The sequence below is a fragment of the Lissotriton helveticus genome, chromosome 12, assembly GCF_964261635.1.
Source record: "Lissotriton helveticus chromosome 12, aLisHel1.1, whole genome shotgun sequence".
In the NCBI taxonomy this organism is placed as follows: domain Eukaryota; kingdom Metazoa; phylum Chordata; class Amphibia; order Caudata; family Salamandridae; genus Lissotriton; species Lissotriton helveticus.
The window spans coordinates 611,727,325-611,748,524 of NC_136073.1; the positions used below are offsets into that span (position 1 = coordinate 611,727,325).

At 47.5% G+C, this 21,200-nt stretch overlaps 1 protein-coding gene across 1 annotated transcript in view; it reads right to left on the minus strand.

Annotated features, from left to right (window-relative positions):
• The window catches only part of TAGLN2 (transgelin 2), a 143,914-nt gene that overhangs the window by 62,761 nt on the left and 59,953 nt on the right, over positions 1 to 21,200 (minus strand). The window contains exon 2 of the mRNA XM_078669448.1: positions 2,729 to 2,955. Within this exon, the coding sequence (XP_078525574.1) occupies positions 2,729 to 2,941 (213 nt within the window). The 5' untranslated portion in view covers positions 2,942 to 2,955. The remainder of the gene's footprint in view (positions 1 to 2,728; positions 2,956 to 21,200) is intronic.

Consider the following 21,200-nt stretch of genomic DNA (forward strand, 5'->3'; position numbering starts at 1 on the left):
CGACCTTCAGACTCTGGAGAAATCACTGCCTCCACCACCGCAGCCCCTTGCCGTTGGAAGCAAAGTATTGTTCCTCCCTACCCCTGGGTTTGACGACGTTCGATTGATGCCGGGAACCCCTCCCGTCCCTGCAGAACTTGTGGAACTGTGGTCTATTGAATACTTGGACATTGGGTCGGTGACGGGGAACATACCAGCTATGGAGGTCTACGAAGAATCGTGGAGTTCGAGTGGACACGTACTACCTATCTTTGACTTGTTTCTGCCTTTTGACTCCTCTGGGGCCATGGTGGTACTATCGGACAGAGTTCGCACGAGAAATCGGAGGGGTCAAGGATGATATGGTTGGTCGGGATCTGACTTTGGGGCTTTAGAAGAAGAGGGAACCACTAATTCACTGTTTAGCGGGAGGTTGGGCGATGTTTGACGTCTTCCCTTTGTTGACTTGCTGGATATGTCGCTACCCATTGTTGATTATCCTTTAGGGTTGTACGCTTCGGACGGGGGACGGAGGATACCGGGGGCGTATAATACATTTTCCTCCTCCATTTTTTTTTTTTCCTCTTGTATCGCTTCATCCTTTTCTTTCATAATTCTTTACTCTTTCTGTATGTCGGGTTCTGTTACTGGGTGACAGGCACGCTGCTAGGGGGGTAGGCCGTAGCCATCTGCAGGGTTGGGGGAGGGGTTTTCTTGTTTTTCCTTTCTCTGTTTCTATGGCCTTTTTTCTCTTTGCTTTTTTGGCTTTCCTTTCACTTTCTCTTTTCTCTGGGTTTGGGATCAGCATAATGGGCTAATCTTTGAGTTCTCATTGATTTTCGTAACTTGTGCCTCAATTTTTGCTGAATTGTGGGTATCAATGGACGGGCGCTTGACTGGTGCACACAGTGATTGTATGCAGATATATCCCGATACATTCGATGCGGCCCCGATGTTTTAACTGTGATCGTTTTAACTGTGTAGGATTTGCTTAATTGGCCCGCCCATTGTACGACTATATTTCGACGATATTCAATTTGGCTTTCGTCCAGCCCATGGCACCGAAACAGCTGTCCTGACAGCCATGGAAGATCTTCGTATGCGTGCAGACAGGGGCCAGGCAGTAGCTTTGATCTTGCTGGACCTGTCTGCCGCATTCGACACGGTCAATCATGTGATTCTGCTGGAGAGACTAGGAGAGGCTGGGATTGACGGCACGGCTCTGCTTTGGTTCCATTCTTACCTGCGGGACAGGAAGCAGGCTGTGTCCCTCCCCCCTTTCCAATCTGCCTTCTTCTCAGTGCCCCATGGGGTGCCCCAGGGCTCGTCCATCAGCCCCATTCTTTTTAACGTGTACCTTAAGCCCTTGGTCACGTTCATAAAGTCCCATAGGTTAAAGGCTATTAACTATGCGGATGATACCCAGCTCATCCTCTCTTGGGAAGGGGAAGAATCGATTCCTCTAACATCGTTTCACGACTGCCTAAGAGATACGGCTGGTTGGCTGCACAAAAACTCCCTGCAATTCAACTCCTCCAAAACTGAGGTTCTGTTTTGCGCTGGAAGCCGAATTCCACGCCTTTTCCAACCGAATTTTGGCCCCCGGAAGCCCAGGATAAACCACAGCCGGTCACCACGGTCCGCAACCTGGGTGTCATGATGGACAACAAGTTGAGTATGGAAACCCAGGTTGCAAAAACAGTGGGTACCTGCTCGGCCCTACTGCGCTCTTTGCGCAAGATCATGCCACTCCTCCCCTCACAAGCGCGAGCGTTAATAGTCAGGTGCACTATTCTTAGTCGCCTTGACTATTGTAACGCATTGCTACTCGAGTCTCCAGCTGTGCTACTGGACCGACTCCAAAGAGTTCAGTCGGCCGCCGCCAAACTAGCCCTTGGCTGGACCAGGAGATCCTCGGCCACAGCGGCCTTAGCCGAACTGCATTGGCTCCCTCTGAGGCAGCGAGTGGCGTTCAAAGCCCTCTGCCTTGTTTCGAGTCGGACCCAGACCTTTGCAAGCCATGTTTACCTGGTACACCCCCACCAGAACCCTCCGTTCTGCCTCAGCCTTCCTTGTCACAGTACCTAGATTCAACAAAGTTAGGACTGGGGGAAGATCCTTCAGAGTCGCAGCTGCAAAACTGTGGAATAGACTACCCCTTGACATCTGCCAAATATCGCAACTCCTTCCCTTCCGAAAACGTATCAAAACTTGGCTTTTTCCCTAAATCCACTCACTTGGCTACCCGCCCTCAGTCTCCTCACTTGAGGAGAAATTCTCCAGCGCCAGGATACCTGCAAGGTGACAGCCGCGCTATACAAATGTTTTAAATAAATAAATAAATATTTTATAGTACGGCACCTGATCCCCCCCCCTATTTCTTTATATTGGAGTCTTTTACGTTTCTCGATTTCATCCTGATTTAAAAGTAAAATTCAACCTCATTTATCCGAGATATGATCTGTGTGTGCCGTGATAATGTGTTTCTATCGTGCTGCCGTGCCTTCGGGATGTTCGGCTAAATAGCTGTGTACACTTTTCCATAAATAAAGGTTTAAAAAAAAAAAAATAATAAATACTGATCAGATTCAAATAAAACACGGAACAGAAATGGGAGAAGAAGATATGGTAAAATGGACATCTCAGCATTTTAATAGCCATTTGGTAGAGAAGAGCCCATGAAAATAAAAAAAAATAAACATGATAAAAACAGGCCAACTTGGAATTTAGAAGAGGTTGCGCTGCTCACCGTGCCATCCATGAGCCACTTTTGGAAGCCCTCTTTGCCTTCGCGCTCTGGTTCCTTTACACCAGAGTTGGCATCAGAATCGTCGCTGCTCGCCAAACCGCACTGGGTAACGATCCACTGCACAAGAATGCGCTCCAAATCTGGATCATACATCTGGTCAATTTTCTGCTGCACCTCCCTGCTTAGTCCATATGAGGGTCCCTTGTTGGCCATGGTGACTTTTGGATCTGTAGAGAGTCAAGATACAGATATTAGAAGGGTCCAATTTGTGTCCCATCAGCACTACACAGTAAAGTATTCAAGAGGCTTAATTTTAATTCACTTTCCCAGAACCCCCTTACATATTTAATAAAACCCAACATGTACTTTATTTCCAGTCGCCTTTTTGGTCTCTTATTATCCCTCAAGCCCAAGGCCCAGTACATTGTATTTCCACTCAATTTCCTTATCTCTGTGTCCTGACTTGAGCAGATGCCAAACTCTGCTCTCCTTCACTCTTTTTTTAAAAATAATTATTTTTATTTAAATCAAACAAGAATCAGCGCTGAAACAGGAGTCATGTGGATAAGTTACTGACAGGAGGAGTTCATTTGGTGACATTTTGACAATACATAGCAACAATCAGAATAAAGCGGTGGTACACCAGGGGGTACATTCCTTATGGTGAGGACAAGTCATCTGAGCTAGTGCTACGTGGCAGACTACTAATCTCCCCACGGTACGTGTTACAATCCCCCCAGATTAGAAACCATTTCTTAGGGCAGCCTCTCGCAATGTATACGGATACCAATCCATGCTTTTCTTCCATTCCGTGATAGTTGGGGGGTTGTAGTTCTTCACTGCTGAGCTATATTCCTTTTTGCCAACATGAGTCAGTGTTACCCAAATCTTACCCATTCTGCCCAAGTCTGTGGGTTCCCACACATTTAGTAGGCATCTCTTCGCCTCAAGGCGGATGTCCAGTCCCAACACTTCCCCTAGAACTGCATGTATTTGACGCCAGTACCTCTGGATAAAATCACACTCCCATATTATATGCATGAATGTTCCTTCAGACCCACATTGCCTTCTGCATTCTCCCCCTTCAGCCCTCCCCATTCGAACCAGGCAGGGTAATGTACACCCTATGTAAGATTTTAAGCTGGACTAGTTGTAGCCTAGCAGAGATAGCCACTTCCCTTGGGGAGGTCAGTGCCTCCTGCCATTCCTCGTCATCCAGTTCGAGGCCATCCCTTTCCCACTTTGCCCTGGTGCCCTGGAGAGGGTCCGCTGCATTGTTTATGAGTTTTTTGTATGTGAGGGAGATAGTTTCTCTGGTAAGTAGCCGTCTAGCAGCCTATCCTTGAGAGGTGTGTGTTCTGGGGAGAAGAGCCTTTGGGTAGGTGTGTCTGCAATGCATGATGGACTTGGAGGTAACGGAAGAATTCTGTGTTGACAAGTTGATATTTCTGTTGCAGGAAGGCGAACGTCGCTACATCACCCTGTATCCACATGTCCCCAATAGTCGAGATCCCATTAATCAAAGCCTTTCGACTTCCAAAGGTCACCTAATCTCTCGGAGTCCCAGAGGGGTGTTGCTAGTATTAGTTTATGTTCCCATCCCAGACTCTTGGTGGCTGTGTGTCAGACCTGGACCAAGTGTTTGTGGAGCCAGTTAGGGGGGAAACGAGTTGGCCTAGAATAAAGTGCTCTGATATAGTTCCCGCCTGGGAGGAGCCATCGATCCATGGCATATCCCGGGTCGTCCATTCGGCGATATGTGCCATGATTGATGGCTGCAAGGTGTGCCGCCCAGTAATATTTCTTGAGGTTTGGGAGACTGATCCCACCATCATACCAGTTGAGGGTGAGCTTGTTGAGTACTATTCGGGGTTTCCCTCCCTACAACAATTCCCTCTGTAAGCCCTCAATTTCTTTAAAGTAACGAGTGGGAACTGAATCTGGGTAATTCTGCAGCACATATAGGAAGCAGGGCAGGGACATCTTAAAGAGTGACGCCCTACCCAGCAATGCTTCAATCTTTGCAGTGGTGGCAGTAGGTTACGGCAGCCGCGGCCCGTGGAGGGAGTTGCGGTGGGGCAGAAAGGCGGGGCAGGGAGGGGCAGGGTGAGGGGTGCTAAGAACCGGAATATGGATAATTGGAGGCAAGTAAACAATTCAATAAATAAAACGAATTTCGTAGCGCGCGCTGCATCGCATTATGCGATGCAGGGCGCGCTCCGAAATTCGTAAAATTCATAAAAATATTTAGGTGAAGACTATAGGCTTCCTAAACCTCGAGACCAGGGCATGAAGACACCCGACCCCGCAGCAAGGCAATAATGCTCTATGCAAATCACTAGAACATAACAAATCACCCATCTTAAAATATTTCGTGCCACAGCACTGCTGTGAATTATGCCCTTAGTTTACCAAACCGCTCACTCGAAAATATTGAGCACTGGCTAAGTAACCATTCTTTCTCACATCCCAAAACAGTGAATCTTTCAACATAAATTACTCCAAAAGAAGGATTGCCAGGTGGAAAGTAAAGAGTATTAGGTGAGCAGCAGCATGAAGGATCTATAACATACTGAGATAATATGGAGTACTCAAGCTCCGTGGTGGGGGGCCTCACCCAAACTTCATGTCCTCCACCTCACTTGTGCAAGATTGATAATTTATATGGCTATCCACAAAATACCCTTGGAGCTGGGCCCTCGTAGGACTGCAAATTCATATTTTAGCTTGCTTTAAAAACAACCTTTCGGATATAGCATTAGTGAAGATTTGATGGCTATACCTGCATGTATAGTTCTTTGTATATGCTTCAATCTTTCAATAAAAAGATTGAATACTGAAAACAAACATTCGGTTCTTTTAGTTGCATGATCATAAAAGTAGGAAAGCCTGGGGGGGGGGGGGGGGGAGAGAGGAAGGGGACTCCCAGAATATACCCAGTGAGGGAAGGGTTGGCAGGTCTAGTTCAGGGTCCAGCACATGCGAGGCCAAGGTTGCCTTTTCAATAACAAGTCTAGGCCTACCACTCAATGAGAAGACAGACTTCTCTTACCATTTGCTCACAGTCAACACCAAATAAGTCTTCATTCTGTTCAACTGGATGTGCTTTTACCATAGTCTGAGCTTAAGGATTTAAGGCACCCAGTGATTGAGAGGTAAAGTGGCCAGCAATCGAAGACCCAGCTACTTCGTAAACACTATAGAGTGACAATATGAAACACACCCTAGCTGGCTTACATAGCGGTGAGAAGAAAATCAGTAAGATGCGTTGTCAAGAAATATTGGCGGGGATTACCTGAAATAGCCCCCTAAACCAAAGACAGGAGCAAAACCACACTTTCAGAGCTGGCTTCTATACAGTCCTAGAGCAGGATATGAATTACCCAGTTGATGCTGGCCAATTAAAAACGCCCACAAATGAAAGGAGAGCTATAGGGTTAGAACTTGCCCTTTCTAAATAATGTTCATCACAAACTAATCATTGTAGACTGCGGGCACGTCACAACTTGTTCAAGTTGTCCCACTCCGCCTTGTGCCTTCCTTTCCACAGCCTTCGATGAACATCAGTATGAAGAAAGCTTGCCTGTTCTACTTTTGTAGTTGAGACTGAGGACACGGCAACAATACAGGGGTTACCTGGGATTGCAAACACCACGCAACCAGCACAGGGGTCACTTCTTTCTTGGAATGTGCTAGAATTGCTCACCTCTAGGATTATAAACACCACCCAACCAGCGCAGGGGTCACTTCTTTCCTTGAATGCGCTAGAGAATGCTCACCCCTAGGATTATAAACGCCACCCAACCAGCGCAGGGGTCACTTCTTTCTTGGAATGCGCTAGAGATGCTCACCCCTAGGATTTTAAACACCACCCAACCAGCGCAGGGGTCACTTCTTTCTTGGAATGCGCTAGAGATGCTCACCCCAAGGATTATAAACACCACCCAACCAGCACAGGGGTCACTTCTTTTTTGGAATGCGCTAGAGAATGCTCACCCCTAGGATTATAAACAGCACCCATTCAGGGCAGGGGTCACTTCTTTCTTCGAATGCGCTAGAGAATGCTCACACCTAGGATTATAAACACCACCCAACCAGCGCAGGGGTCACTTCTTTCTTGGAATGTGCTAGAATTGCTCACCTCTAGGATTATAAACACCACCCAACCAGCGCAGGGGTCACTTCTTTCTTGGAATGCGCTAGAGATGCTCACCCCTGGAATTATAAACTCCACCCAACCAGCGCAGGGGTCACTTTTCTTAGAATGCGCTATAGAATGCTCACCCCTAGGATTACAAACACCACCCAACGAGCGCATGGGTCACTTCTTTCTTAGAATGCGCTAGAGAATGCTCACCCCTAGGATTATAAACGCCACCCAAACAGCGCAGGGGTCACTTCTTTCTTGGAATGCGCTAGAGATGCTCACCCCTAGGATTATAAACGCCACCCAACCAGTGCAGGGGTCACTTTTTTCTTATAATCTGCTAGAGAATGCTCACCCCTAGGATTTTAAACACCACCCAACCAGCGCAGGGGTCACTTCTTTCTTGGAATGCGCTGGAGATTCTCACCCCTAGGATTATAAACGCCACCCAACCAGCGCAGGGGTCACTTCTTTCTTGGAATGCACTAGAGATGCTCACCCCTAGGATTATAAACACCACCCAACCAGCGCAGGGGTCACTTCTTTCTTGGAATGCGCTAGAGATGCTCACCCCTAGGATTATAAACACCACCCAACCAGCGCAGGGGTCACTTCTTTCTTGGAATGCGCTAGAGATGCTCACCCCTACGATTATAAACACCACTCAACCAGCGCAGGGGTCACTTCTTTCTTGGAATGCGCTAGAGATGCTCACCCCAAGGATTATAAACACCACTCAACCAGCGCAGGGGTCACTTCTTTCTTAGAATGCGCTAGAGATGCTCACCCCTACGATTATAAACACCACTCAACCAGCGCAGGGGTCACTTCTTTCTTGGAATGCGCTAGAGATGCTCACCCCTACGATTATAACCACCACCCAACCAGCGCAGGGGTCACACACACACACACACACACATCTTCCCCGAAAAACGCACTAACATACAAAACGCACTCTGTAAACCAAGATTACTGTTAACATGTTACACTTATTATCAAATCTGACAGCAAAAGATAAAATCGTAACTATGGAAGTATAAAAACTACTTCATATATGGCTTGCAAACAATCATTCTGGGGGAACAGCAACTCAATCCGGTGTTCACAAATCAGCAGGATCGTTGGTAAACGGAGTCTGCACCACGTATATTCAATATTTTTTCGAGTGCTTTTCCACAAGGCCGTGAGCCATTTTATCAGTGACTCTGCAGGCCTGGTGTTAGCAACCTTTACATCACTACCTGTCCAACCCTTCCCTTTGCCTTCTCCGGTGTTTACTACAGTACATGTAAATATTGACACCACCTTAGCGACGCTATCTGGGCACAGCATCGCTCAAATAATTAAAAAGTCCAGGCAATGCCGACATGGCATATGTTCACCTACTTTCCACAGCCGTCACACGAGCCAACTGATCTTTCACAACTCAAACCTGTATTATTTGTTAACGCTCTGTCATTATGTGGGCAGGGACTTGTGGAACAGCCTGCAGCACTCGGCTTGAGATCGCCCCAGAGGCCCAGGGAGAATCCATTCTACTCAGACTAGAACACACACACACACACACACACACACACACACACACTCCTTCCCTACCAATACATATACATTCGTCCCTAGCCCTTCTTACCACACCATCACTCTCTTCCAAATCAGAGCAGGTTATATTATTGGCATTCAGGTACTAGGGCCAGATGTAGGTATCCAAATACCGGTCGGTAACGGCCGAAAATACCGATTTTCGGCCGTTACCGACAGGTATTTGGATACTGAGATGTAGGGCATGAAAAAATACATATTCGGTAATTTTACCAAATCGGTAATTTTACCGAATCTGCAACTTTACCGATTCGGTCAAATTACCGAATCTGTATTTTGAAATGTAGGTAGCACTGTAAACAGTGCTACAGGGCTTTAAGGATTCGTTATTTACCACCAACTATTAGTTGGTGGTAAATAACAAATTCCTATGTAAATGCAAATATGTGCATTTACATCTGTGCCATGTTGCACACATACATGCCCTTAGAGCATGTATGTGTGCCACATGGCACCCAAGCACTATTCAGGGGTGCAACAGGGTGTCAAAGTGACACCCTGCCACCCTTGACGATTTCACAATTTTACCGAATCGGTATTTACTGATTCGGTAATGGACATTCATTGTATGGGCCTCCAGGCCCATAGGAATGAATGGCAATTACCGAATCGGTAAATACCGATTCGGTAATTACCGAATCTTAACAATTCGGTAAAAAAAATACTGAATAATTACCTACATAGGTTTTACCGATTCTAAAATACAGAATCAGTAAAATTCGGTATTTTAGAATCGGTAAAACCTTTTTACCTACATCTAGCCCAGAGCTCTTACTTGCTGAATGCACGAAGGTCTGAAGCTCTTCTTAGTCAACAGGACGCTTAGTGCAGAACGCTGCTGCCTTAAATGAAAATGAAGGTCCGTCAAATCAGATTCCTTACGTTTGACTCTTGAATGACTGATGCTTTGTATGATCAAAGTGGGTGTTATTTGCCTGCCATTTAAAACTTCAAAACGGCCAATGCACAGCGCTGTGAATTCGATCTATGGGCAAATCGGTAGTCAGTACCGATGACAAACACTTGTTCGGACTTGGCTCTTCGGATTGATCGATACATCATCATTGAATAAGCTCAACAGGGAATCATGGAAAGAATAATACACACTGTTAGCACAGCAACATGCAACAAATATGATGCAGCTTTAAGTGGGAGTCCTTTTTAAATTTTTACTGGGTGTCCTGGGACCTGCTGGGGGGCCTCTTGTGTGGCGCGAGAGCCAGGTCATCTCAAAGTGCTCCCGCCTGGTGGGAGCCGCCAGGTCATCTCAAAGTGCTCCCGCCTGGTGGGAGCCGCCAGGTCATGTCAAAGTGCTCCTGCCTGGTGGGAGCCGCCAGGTCATCTCAAAGTGCTCCCGCCTGGTGGGAGCCGCCAGGTCATGTCAAAGTGCTCCCGCCTGGTGGGAGCCGCCAGGTCATTTCAAAGTGCTCCTGCCCCTGGCTGGAAGTGATGCACTTTCACTACCTGTGAGGAGGGTGGCAGGAGACATGAGGCTGGTGTCCCTAGACACTGACATGTGGGGGCAGTCAACGCACCCCGGCTTTTTAACGGCTCCTTTGGTCCAGGCGGCATGGGGATCCTTAATATGCATGCGCCTTGCCCCAGAAGATGGTGTCCTAACCCCAAAATTGTCACACACACACACCAACCCCAAACACCCCTTTTTTGGTGGCCTTATTCACCCTGGAGGGATTTAGAAATAGTTGGCCAAGTGCCACTTGCTTCGTAGCCTGCCCTGTCCCCCTGAACGACCGAGCTTTAGCCACTGATATACTGGGCCCCATAGGGCCGAAAGGGACGATTCCGGGCTTGTTTAGCTCCTGGTGGGCAAGAGGAACTGGTTGGAAGTTTAAGAAACCCGGCACCCTGTCTAAACCCTTATACCCAGCATTCTGGGACAATCCAATATCGCAACTTCAAGTTGTCTATGGAAAAAGCTCCCCTGAAAGCCTCAGCTCCACCCCTACCTGACACAGCTGCCTAATCTCTTCCCACCAGAACTTCTAAGGTGTGCCACTCCTGTGTTGGCTCCAGAGGTCTGACCCTCCTCCTTTGCTGCCCCAGTCAAGTGCAGCGTGACAAGCTAATTAACAGGTGCAGAATTCCTCCCACCCCTTCTTTTTCAGGAAGTGAGTCAAGCACCGTTAATGGCTCTATTGTGTGCAGAGGCCATTGAACCCTCTACTAGGGAGCAGGGGAGCTAACTTTGGCCAGTAAGGGGCAAAGGCCAGGACCTGGATTAGGAGCTGAGCTAGGGAAATATGAAAAGTCTCTCATACGGAATGCAGATATGATGTGAAGTACTGTAACTCTACACTCGGATACATGTTTACCCTTAGATTGATACCGTGCTAGAGCTTGTAGGCCGCCTAACAAGTCAGTACTAACCTTTCAAGAGTCCCTTTTGCAACAAGCTACCAATGTGCAAAAAAACAGATGTTCGAGACGGCAGTCTCACATGCTCAGCTTGCACACTTGATCATGTATTCACATGTAACCAGTCCAGTGCCTCTTATTCTAGCTGCACAGCAGCAGCCTGATCTTAAAAGTCAGACACTGGCAGTCAATACTCGCAGGCCAATTGCCATGAAGTTACTGGGAGAACGACTCTGGTAGTGTAACTTACTCACAGTAAAAGTCCCAAAAATGGGAAGTCCAATACAAAAACTCCTGCACTACAAAATGGGCAGAAACCAATTGCTACTTGTGAAAAACAACAACATTCTTCTCAAACTATTTGAAAAATAACTTTTTATATGTGCAATTTACAAGGCACATGGAGAATTAAAGGGTATTAATGACAAATCTGTGGGTATAGACAAAGTACAAAGATTCATTATAATCCATGGGGTTCAGAATAAAAACTAAAAACAAATGGACTAAGGGGAGGATTCTCTTGTTCACCATCTCCAGGCACACTTCCTTGCTCCGAACAAGAATGGTACTATTAGTTTCTAGAGTGAACGTTCAGTTCAAGAAACTTTTCCTATAATCGCCTTGCTGAGGCGAAAGGAATAGGAGTGATGAGAACAGTATTTTGGGGAAATCTTGGAAAATTCAAACAGTATTGCTTCATGTTGAGCAATTATATGGTGCTGAAAAACACCTGGGGTAGCATATGACAAGCAAAGAAGAGAGCATAATGGGCAGATTATATTGTAGTCCTTCGAGAAGGAAGAAAAGGAACCCAATGACTAAAACAAAGCGGGATCTTTCTGATCGAAAGAAAGACTTATATTCAGTGGTTCCTGGTCGGGAAATCACTTCACTTAAATAACAAAAGGCCTTCTAAATTCAGCTGCCATCTTGGAAAGGGAGAGCAGCAGATAATAATCTACGCAATTAGCACGAGGTTTTAATTTGTTGAAAAGATTTTAGGGTTTAAAAAAATATATATATTCGATTGGTAAGTAATGCAACACATGAAAGGTCACCCATAGATCTATAAATCAGGACTCAAAGCAGAACTTGCATGACCAGATACTTGGCAATATTTTGGCTTGAATTATCTGAAACCTTTAAAAATGGTTTACAATTAAAATTGTGATCAGCAAAACTAACCGTAAAAATAAATTAGAGAAGTGGTTCCCAGACCGTGGTCCAGGGACCTCTGGGGATCCACGACTACTTAAAAAAAACTTAAATATTAACAGATTAATAAAGTGTATATAAAAACAAAGCTAAATGTACAAATGAAATTTTTAAAACTTACTGTAAATGTGAAGTAATTTGAAAATGGAGGTAAAAAAATTAAATTAAAATCTTCTCTTTGAGTCTTAGCAGTGCAGATGCATCAAACAGAATACAGTATGGACGATGAGTGGTCTCAATTGAATTTAGAAAAGCTCCAACCTTTCTATTAAAATTATGTTTTGATTTCTTTGCGTTTGCAAATTAAATAAAATGTGTCATCATTTGTGTATTTGTTTGATGAATGCTTTGTGTGTATAGTTTAGTGGTTTAAACCATCAACAATGCTTATGCCGGGTCCCCCGACTTCCATTAATGACTGGGTGGGGATCCACAGAAGTCAAAAGGTTGAGAACCACTCAACCAGAATACAGTTTGAGGCCAAAGTAGAAAACCGGTTTTCCCAATCGCAGAGTCCAACTAGCGTTCAACGATTCCGGAGTTCAATCGTTTAATCTCTATTTAATCTAATTTTCAGAGACCTGCCCAACCCGGGGAAGATTATTACATTACAGCTCTCTTTGAAGATCATTTTCTGTTGTGAAGCACTTATCATTGCTGCTCCCTTGTCAGGTTTCCACTGATAAGAGCAAATGAGGGCTTGTTACAGTAGCTTCAAAATAAGCAAGACCTCATCCGAGCATGCCGTCGAACCGATAGCAAAGCTAGCAGACCTCTCATGGCTTGTTACAGTCAAACATAAAAAGGTTCATTGTGCTGTAGGTATTTCCTGAGCCAACCATTTTGACTCCCCTGCAGTCTGCTCAGTTTATGTACAGGCAACAACAGAACAACGGAAAGTATCGATCCCTTTGCACAAAACAGTGACCGATACTACTAAGGCGAAGTGTGGCTCACTGGTTAGAGGAGGCAGACCTGGAAGCAGAGGTCAGCCCGGGACCAGGGTTCAGTTCCCGGCTCGGCGGGGTCTTGAGTCCTAAAATGTCCATGGACTCGACAATTCTCGCTCCGGTGCCTACTCGATTCACGGGTTCACACTCTGCGACTCTGGGCAATAGCTTGCTTAATCTCCACAACGGCCCCTCGCGGCAGGATGCCTGGCTTTCACCTTGCGGATACCCTGCCGGGGTTATCTCACAGGGGAATACCAGGACGGGTTCCCTAAGCAAGCGCTTAGAAACCGCTCCGCGATTTGCGCTATATAAATTCCTGTACATTTACTAACATGTTGTAGTTGCTTTCACTGGCACGTACGCTCCTTTAAGTTTGGCAAAATCTTTTTTGGATATTTGGGCTAGTGTAGGAAGCTAGCTCTGTATATACGATACCAAAGTGAGGTACAGTGTGCACAAAGTCCAGTGGAACCCCAAATGCAGGCAGAGGTAAAAGTAGATAGCACCTTACTCCCTATTTGTGAGCACTAAGTCTTTAGTGGAGGGTAGTGTTAAGAATTTGTTGTACACACTCAATCGGAATGTATATATATATATATATATATATATATATATATATATATAGTGGGAATCAGGATACCTGTTGATGGTACTGGACATCACTAGTTTATATACTAGGATAGAACATCAACATGGTCTAGAAGCTGTCAAACATGCCTTGGAACAACGCCAGCTACGTTTTGCAAGGCATAACACCATGATTCTTGAATTTTTACAATACTGCCTAACCCACAACATCTTCTTATTCGAGGATCAACTGTACATTCAGAGGCCCAGGAGCTGTACAGTTGGGGAACAAGAGGGGAAGGTCATATGCTGGCATCGTTACATCGATGACCTATTTATTGTATGGAGTGGTGGATGTGATACAGCACAAGAATATATTAATGTGCTGAATAGAAACAATGTTAACCTCCACTTTTCGGGCACAGTTAGTCCGGTGGCAGCGGACTACCTGGACTTGAAAATATTTGTAGAAGAAGGACATCTCCATACATCCCTATTCAGAAAGGAGACTGCTGGCAATTCTACACTCTTTTCCAGCAGCCGTCACCCTCCCCAACTGATTAACAGCATCCCTTACGGGGAACTACTTAGGCTTCGCAGAAACTGTTCAAGGGAGTCTGACTTCGAAGCGGCTGCCTCGGAGTGCGTATCCCGTTTTAAGATCAGGGGATACGGTGAAAAACTATTGAGAAAGACTCTAAATAGAGTAAGGAAAATTGAAAGACGTACTCTCTTAACTACTAACCCTGTTCGGGGTAGACGTACTGAGCAAGCAGGTAACAGCAAGGGAAAATTCAGATTAATAACTCCATACTCGTCAGGGGCTAAAGATCTAAGAGTGATGCTAAAGAAAAACTGGCACATTCTCCTGACGGACAATGTGCTTAGGGAAGACCTACCAATCCATCCTCTAACGTTTAGTAAAGTCAGATCAGTAGGCGATATGCTAGTGACCAGCCATTTTGACAAATTACCCCAGAGAATCAACACCCTAAGGGATCAAAAAGGCTTTTACCCCTGCGGCCGCTGCAAAGCGTGCGCAGGCAGTAAACGGGTCCTGTCGTACGTAATAGCAGATACAGGGAGAAAAATAACCATAAACAAATTTATCACCTGTAGTACGCAATATGCCGTCTACTGTCTACAGTGCCCATGTGGCCTCAGCTACATCGAGAGCACTATTAAGGAGCTCGAGTTAAGAATACTTGAGCACCTAAGAGCTATTGACAAGGCGGATCAGGCTTATCCAGTGGCCCGCCACTTCGCTGAGGCTCATAAGCAGGACCGTAATAAACTCCAATACTTCGGTATGGACATTGTGCCTCCTAATGCACGAGGTGGTGACCGGCTACGGAGACTACGGAGGTTGGAATCTAGATACATTATAGATCTTTCAACAAAACACCCAAAAGGCCTCAATAGTGGGGAGGAGATGGCATTTCATCTGGGGAAATGAAACATACTAACCCCCAGATAGCTATGAGACCTTGAAGTGTTATATTGTCAGACCATAGTGCTGTGACAAGATCTTGTCTGAATGGTAATGTATCTTTTGAAATTAGGCCTTCCATCATCATATGAGAGGGTTCTACGTATAACAGAATATTGCAATATTAGATAGCTGTCAAGTGAAGGGTATTGTTACTCAGAAATTTTATACAGATTCATATGATTTACTTTATCTTTGAAGATGACATTTTCATATTATGAATCCTATTGGGATTATATGATGTATCTAATTCTCTGTTTCTAGAATAATCTTTTGAGTACAGGGAAAATGAGCTGTGATTACTTAAAACTGAGCATACTTGAATGGTTTGAATGAAAAGAATCACTAAGTAAGACTATTCAATGTTATTGCCAGAATTTGAGATATGATGGTATTTTGGGTGACTATTCCATTATGAGCACTTGTTATGTTTATGATTATTTATTAATCTTTGATTTTCATGCCACTTTTTATCCGCCGCCATACGAACAGCACTTAGCCTTACTCACTTTCTTAATTCATTTATAAACAACTTCGAAATGCATGATATAGAATGTGAAGTTTTATAATATGGACAGTATTGATTTGTATGACAAGGGACACTAGCCGATCCACGGCTTTATTACTGTTCATTTTATGGACTATGTATATTACTTGTACCACAACTTCGTTGGGGCCACCGCTCATCTATGAGCTGGATTTTTACTGTATGCATAATAATGAACTGCATGAATAATATTGTCAATACTGAGAGATAGCGCGCCCCTTCTTTGATTGTGGCGAAGTCCCCTGTCTATATCTATGTCCGAAATGACGCGTGTTTGGCTTTAAAACATGTCGACACGAATCTCAGTGTAAGACACACTGACTAAGGCAGCACGCCGAAACGCGTCTGTGTGTGCCCCTTCCGCGTAATAAATATCAGCGTGTTTGACATATCTGCTCTCAGAGTGCTGTTTTGTCCTTTCGCAGAAGATTGAGAGGAATTGGAGCGTATATAATATATATATATATATATTTTCTCGGTTTTCTACCCCCCCCCCCCCCCAGTAGATTTACTGGAAATGCAATACCTTAAAATATTGTACAAATACCTTATAATGACTTTTCAATAGGGTGTCATGTAAATTACTTTGCAGAATACTTTACTTACAGGTGTATTATACCTTGATACTGCACTGGGACATTTCCTGTAAATGGGTAAGTAAACGCGTTTTGGTTATTTTTACAGTTATATGGACTGATAGGTTTTCCAACTCCACACAACTTTTTCATAGAAAACAGTCAATGTTATCCTATGGGAGGAAATAGAGTCATCAGTTAACGGGTAAGTACTTTGTTGTGGGAGTTGGTTTTCTGGGGATAGAATCAGGGGTTTTCCAGGGTCGAGGATGCACTCTCAAAGCACTCTCACCGGCACTAGGGTGGCAGAGTACAGAGGCCTAATGTTATCCAATGGGAAACAGGGGGCCTCTGGTTGGTGGCTTCTCAAGAGCAGGCCTCAAGGTTCTGGGAGCAAAGCTCCTGGACTTTAGCTCAGGGCAAATGGGGGTTCAAGTTAGCATCAAAGGTACACCCTCTGAGGCACTAGGGCGGCCGGGTGCAGGGTGCTGGTTTGTCGTCGGGTGCCATGTTACTTTCAATGAGAATTCTCTGATTTTCAAATACACTGCAGGCCCAGGAAGGTCTTCTGGGAGCGACCACCACTTGGAGAGGTAAGTTGGGTTGCTGGGGGTTGGCTAGACACCGGAGGCCATTGGGTGTATGGTGCAGGGGTGTCTTTTAGGGTCGGATCTTCTTACCAGCTTCTGGTCGCGGTTGGGGGGACCCTCCGGTTTGAGGTTGCAGGCGCCGGCTGGAGGCTTGAGGCAGGTCAAGGATCAGTGGATCTTGGGTTAGGATCACCGGGGAGACCTCCTAGTAGTGTTGGGCCACTCGAACTCAGGCCATGGGCGACGGGTGCAGAATGGTGCAGACTCGCAGATTTTGCTGAAGCTGGAGTCTGTGGGTGAACAAATCGGGTGTTCACGGGAGACAGTCTTTTCCTTGGAAGGCAGGGCAGGTCTCGGAGTTCTTGAGGTTGCTGGCTGCAGGACACACCGGAGTTTCGCTTCTGCAGGTTCGAGGTGGGGACAGGCCGGTAGGGCTGGGGTCAAGTCAGTGGGCATCCTCCTCTTCTTAGCTTCGGCATGGCTGTTCGGTCCTTCTTTTCTTCTTGGTCATTGCTTGTCTGAGAAGGCAAGGTTAAGGAATGCCCCTAAGTACTGGATTTAGAGGTGTTACAGGTAAGTGAAAGGTTGGGACCAATGGGCCCATTTTGCCACCCTCCATTGGAAGGGGGTATGAGCCTCACTCCAGTAGGCTGGGTCCCCCTCCCCCCCCCACCTGCAAGATGGCAGGGACTGATAGTTGTGCTTCACCTCGCCTCCCCCACATGGGGGGTTGGCAAAGGTGGGAACACCTCACATCCTCACTTAGTTTTCCCGCCCAAAGTGGGGGTCAGAACCTGTGGGGACTAGTTGCTGGAAGCAGCAAAAAGCCTGGGAAAGATCACAAAGGGGGCAAGCCTTTGAAGCTTCCCCTTAGTGGACCCTGCCCATCCTGGGGGAGGAGGCTTGGCACCTCATCCCAGGATGTGAATTTTAGCCGGCCCCCGAGAGCAGCAGGCTCTCGACCCAGGGGTCCAGAAACATGTCTGGTGGTGGCAGCTGGGGAGCTGCCACTCAGCCTGGACCCTAGTGGTAGGTCATTTTTCAGGGCGTATCTCTAAGATGCCCTGTGTGTTCATTTTTCATTAAATCCCACACTGGCATCAGTGTGGGGTTAATGTACTGAGAATTTTGATACCAAGCTTCTCAGTTTTCAGTAAAGCCATTATGGTACTGTGGAGTTTGTAATGACAAACTCCCAGCACCATATTACTGCACTTACAATGTCTAAGAATTGGCTTAGACACTGTACCCTCACCACTGGTATAGAGCACCCAGCTAGAGGGGTGGCTGAACTACGCCAGGTCAGTTGGTTGTAGGCATGGCACACAGGGATGTGTGCCTTGTAGACTCCACTTTGTTCTGCACCAAAACATGCAGCCTGCAAAGGCAGTGTGTGAGTGTAAAGGTACAGGGCCGCTAAGGGTGGCGCAATAAGGGCTGCTGCCCTTAGAGGCCTTCCCTGGTCACAGTGCCCTGGGTACATGTGGTACCATTTACCAGGGACTGACCTAAGGCCAGAGTGCCAATTGGGTTTGGTCTTCAGGGCAGTTTTAGGGAAAGAACATAGGCCCTGGGTACATGATTGACTGAGTGTGCCCTGGGCTCCTACCAAAGTACATCAGCAGTTCAGCAAAAAGTGAGGGCAACCATGCAGAAAGAGGGCACTTTCTCACAGCCACCTTGACGTCCAACTCCTGTCAAGCCTTTTACAAGATGAAGACACATTTAGACTAAGGCTCTGATTAAATGTAATCTAGATTTAGTTGATTTCTCACCCTCCTTTGAATGGGAGATCGGAAGTAGTCAAGGCCATGCTGCACTTGCTGTCTGTTCCTAGTGTGATTTTACTAGCCGGAATTTCCAGCCAGTAAAATTTACAGTTGCTCATTCATGCAGTAAATTCGGGTACAACAAGACTATCAGTTGTAATCAGGTGGAGCAGTAGTCCACTTGGGGATAGTGCTGCTCCTGGTGCCAAAATGGCTACAAGGAGCAATTTGTTGCAAAAATAGTCGGTTGTCCGCCTCTCCGCAGCAACAGGTTCTGCGGTAGCTTGCGCTCTCATACCCCACAAGTCACTTACCTCTGAGAGGCCCGTCTCCAGCGGGAAGTGCATGCTGGGGTCTGGGCATAGGGGAAGACACTGCCCGAGAAGCCAGGGAGGAGGTAGGCGTCCAGGAGCCCCTCACCGAAGCGCTGGTCAAAGAGGCGGCTGGGGAAGAGGGGGCCCAGGAACCAGGGGCGCCACATCCAGGGGTGGCTGATGCGAGGGTCGGGGGTATTCTGGTATTGGAGCAGGAGCTTCTCTAGCGCCTCCTGCAGTCCTTGTCCGCCAGGCTCCTCCGCTCCTCCTTCTATACCCGCCGCGGCCCCTGGAAGGGGCCAGAAGTTTACAGAAGAGGACGGATGCCTGGGGGTGGGGGGCGGGGGGGGGGGGTGCAGATCATTCCAGGCAAGGAGCCCCAGGCAAACCTGTCACCAGGGAGAGGGGGTGGGGGCGTGGACCGGAGGGCCACCGGGGGGTGGGGGGTGAGGAGAGAGAAGGGAAAGAGAATCCGCGAGAGAAAGGAAAAGAGAGCATCAGCGAGAGAGGGAAACAGGAAGAGGGGAAAAGAGCATCAGCGAGAGAAGGGAAAAGAGAGCATCAGCGAGAGAGGGAAACAGGAAGAGGGCAAGAGAAGCAGTGACAGAGGGAAAGAGAGAAGCAGTGACAGAGGCGGCGAGAGAAGGAAAAGAGGACCATGAACACCACCATGTTTCGCCGAGGTCCAGCAGAAATGGATCGGAGAAACGCCCCGTCATTTTCAGACTGGGGGACGTGTTTTTCTTGCTCTCCTCTTCCCATTGGCTGGAATGTAAACAACGGTTATGTTTTGACTTGTTGTTTACATTCCAGCCAATGGGAAGAGGAGAGAAAGAAACTAAAAAACACCTCATATTCCGGAAAAGACGCAGCTTAAATGGAAAGACAAACCTCTTCTCCAATGGCTGGCCTCTATTTAGGAAGCTAGCCAATGGAGAAAAGGAGCGGGTTTAAGCCCCATACTCTAGAAACATAAAATCTCACTAGCGAGACTGCGCAAGCACAGCCTAGGCAGGCCGAGACCTAAAAATAAGTTTGATGGGTTTAGTAGTACAGAGGTTTACACACCACACCACACTCCCTTATCCCCTCATCCACATTAGGTGTGCGTTCTGCCCATCATACCTGCACTCTGGTCTCTTACCTCCACCCTTGGTCTTACTACTCCCATCACTTCCTGACAGCTGGATCTGGCTGCAGTTACAAGGTGGTACAAAAGGGGGTGGTGAAAAAAAGGGGGTGGTGGTGATGGACGGAGCATCTGAACCAATCAAACACTCACACCCAGGGTGGCCAAGGCGGCGAGCATGGCGGACGCAGCCTGAGAGAGCTCCGTCCCGCCTATACATCATCCGCGCCATATATCCTGCATTTCCCCGACCTGCGATCCCCCAGACCAGACGCTCGGCATCCGGTGGCGGAGGGGAAGCTCCGGTGGAGATTTGGGCTCGCTCCGTGCTTTAGATCCGGCGCGGCGACCCGGACGAGGTGGGGCCTGCGCGAAAATCAGCAGCCGGGACCTCGAGTTTCGAGAGGCCCGGCCGGAGGTGAGGCGGAGGCGGGGTCGGTCGCGAGGCCGGTACCGGCTCCCCGGACCTGCGGATCTCCGCTTGAGACAGGAGAGCCCGAGAGACCTGCGGACAGCGCGGAGCCACCCTGGAGCCGGGACACTGGCAGTGGTGAGGTGAGCCGGCGGGGGGAGGCGAGCGCCACAAAAGAGGGGGAAAGCACTCTCTGCTGCAGGCCGACCCACTCGGCAGCCAAGTCGGGCTGCGGGGGCCGGGGGTCCCCGGAGTGCTAGGGGGCTCCTGCCTTCGCCCCTGCTCCCGGGGACGCCTCCATACTTGCGGCCATACCCCCCTCTCTGATGGCGGCAATCACGCAATCACGGGACATGCTGGACGCGAAAATTGGGGCTGTTGTCACATTGCTTCGCCAGGATCTACGGAACGCGGTGGCCAGAATCACCGAAACTGAAACCAGAATAACTGAGGTGGAGGATGATGTGGTCGTCCTGAAGAAGAAGGTTGCCACTCTGGAGGGGCTACAGAAGACCTTGGCACTCAGGGTCGAGGACGCGGAAGGACGGGCCAGACGAAATAACCTGCGATTCGTGGGTTTGCCGGAGGATTGCGAAAAAGGCAACATGGAGGCATTCCTGACAAAATGGCTGGAGGGGTGGCTCCCCCCGGACTCCCTCTCAAGATGCTTCATCATTGAACGGGCGCACCGAGCGCTTCTCCCGAAACCGCCGCTGGGAGCACGCCCCCGCCCAGTCATCGCCAAACTCCTTAACTACCATGACAGCGACGCAGTCCTCCGGCAGGCGCG